The sequence below is a fragment of the Mesoplodon bidens genome (assembly GCF_964165515.1).
Source record: "Mesoplodon bidens genome assembly, contig: HAP1_SCAFFOLD_562, whole genome shotgun sequence".
Classification (NCBI taxonomy): domain Eukaryota; kingdom Metazoa; phylum Chordata; class Mammalia; order Artiodactyla; family Ziphiidae; genus Mesoplodon; species Mesoplodon bidens.
This window is the reverse complement of record NW_027672062.1, coordinates 89,641-91,486: the sequence shown is the minus strand read 5'-3', so window position 1 is coordinate 91,486 and position 1,846 is coordinate 89,641. Positions and strand designations below refer to the sequence as shown.

General features: G+C 48.6%; 1 protein-coding gene across 1 annotated transcript; it reads left to right on the top strand.

Moving 5' to 3' along the window:
- Positions 1–919: 919 nt before the first annotated feature.
- Positions 920–1,523, top strand: LOC308610634 (Golgi-associated RAB2B interactor protein 3-like; the record flags this gene model as incomplete). The annotated part of the gene is made up of 2 exons (XM_081259697.1): positions 920–1,450; positions 1,497–1,523. 2 exons carry the CDS (start codon positions 920–922, stop codon positions 1,521–1,523), a joined length of 558 nt encoding a protein of 185 aa, XP_081115823.1.
- Positions 1,524–1,846: the final 323 nt, after the last annotated feature.

Here is a 1,846-nt window from a genome sequence, read left to right as displayed (position 1 = left end):
ATTAACACAACACAAATTAACACAACATTGTAAATCAACTATACATCAATAAAAAAGAAGAAGGAAAAGAAAATAAATACAATCCAAGTTTGGGTTACCTTTGTGGGGAGGGAGCATGCAGAAGAGGGGCTGGCAGGGTTCTATTTCTTGCTCTGGGTGGCAGCTACAAGGGTGTTCACTTTCTTCTCATTAAGCTATATTTATGCTTTCTGCACTTTCATGAATGTGTGTTATATTTCACAATAAAAAGTTTCTAAAACTGTAAAAAATATAAATATAAATATAAATATAAACAAAAGTTAGCCTCCTTGAAAAGAGAAAATGGGTGAGAAAATTCTCCATATCCTGGAAATGACAGTACCAGTGGGACTCTGACACGTAGCACTCTTTCTAAGTTCCTGCCAGCACTGTGCTATATACGCTGGGGACACAGAGAACAGCAATTCCCATAGGATGCCTGCCCTTAGCAAGTACACAGTCCACTTCCAGGATTTTATCCCCAGGACATCATTCAGCAGAAGCACGAAGATGACCCCTGCAGGGAGATTTGTAACAACAACAAGACTGGAAACCACCCAGATATTTACAAAAGCAGGAGGGTTTTCTCAACCTTTTGAGTAGAAAGACTATCCAGCCTACCCACACCTATACCCTGGCAGGGTCAGCCTGTTCCCTATGGACATGGTGGTTGGTTTAGGGGGAGGCTGGTGAGCCTGCCCCAAGGGGGTGGGGACTTGGAGGCTCAACAAAGGGGTGTGCGATGTGATGGTGACGGGTCACAAAGGACTTGCGGTATAAATATGGTCGGGCCAAGAGACTCTGGCAGAGTCCTGCAGGGAGGTGACGAGTTGCTTTCGTTCCCTCTCTCTCTCCGAGACTCAATTTGTGGCTGGTGGCTCTGTCTTGAACGAAGAGAGCCATGAGCAGTGAGAGTTTACCTCATTACACGGCCAATAGCTACTGTTCAGTGGGGGTGTTGAGGACCTCCATGGGGGTCCTGCAACGACAACTGTACGAGGGAGGAGAGTATGACATTTTCAAGTACGCTCCCATGTTTGAGAGCGACTTTATCCAGGTCAGCAAGAAAGGAGAACTGATTGACCTAGACAACCGCGTCCGAAGGGTGACTGTGGGTGTCGCATCCACCAGCCCCCTCTTCCCACTACCTGACGTCATGCTGCTGGCCCGAACAACGAAAGTCTGTGAAGAGCATGTCAGATGCGCCGGGATCACCAAGGGGAGAGGTTGCAAGCCCGTGAAGACCCTAGAGCTCACCAGGCTGCTTCCCTTGAAGTTTGTCAAGATCTCCATCCACAACCGTGAGAAACAGCAGCTGTGCCTGAATCTTGCTACCGGCCGGACTTTCTATCTGCAGCTGTGCCCCTCTTCCGATGCACAAAAAGACCTCTTTTCCCATTGGGAAAAGCTTGTCTATATCCTGAGACCACCGGTAGACAGTTACAGCAGTACCCCGATGCTCCAAACTGGAGATGCAGCGACTACAGAGGATGCCAAAATCCTAGTGGGAAGCACCCACAGAGACTCAAGAACACGGGGCAGGGTGCTTTGGGAGAGCAGGGCAAAGCTGGTCCTTCATAGCCTTTGGTGCTCTCTGAGACTCACCTGGGAAATACCTTCTATTGTTGAAAAGGGTCAGGGACAAACGAGCTATCACTATGGGATTCACCACACTGGAGAGGTTCCGAGTGCTTCTCCACCTTGTCCCACAGGGCTGAATTTCAGAGAGACCTTAGGTATCATATCAGCTGCACTGGTCTCCTCACCAGGGCTGTAATCCCTCCTACAGCATCCTGACTGTCTGGTCTCTTCTTGAACACTTACCCCA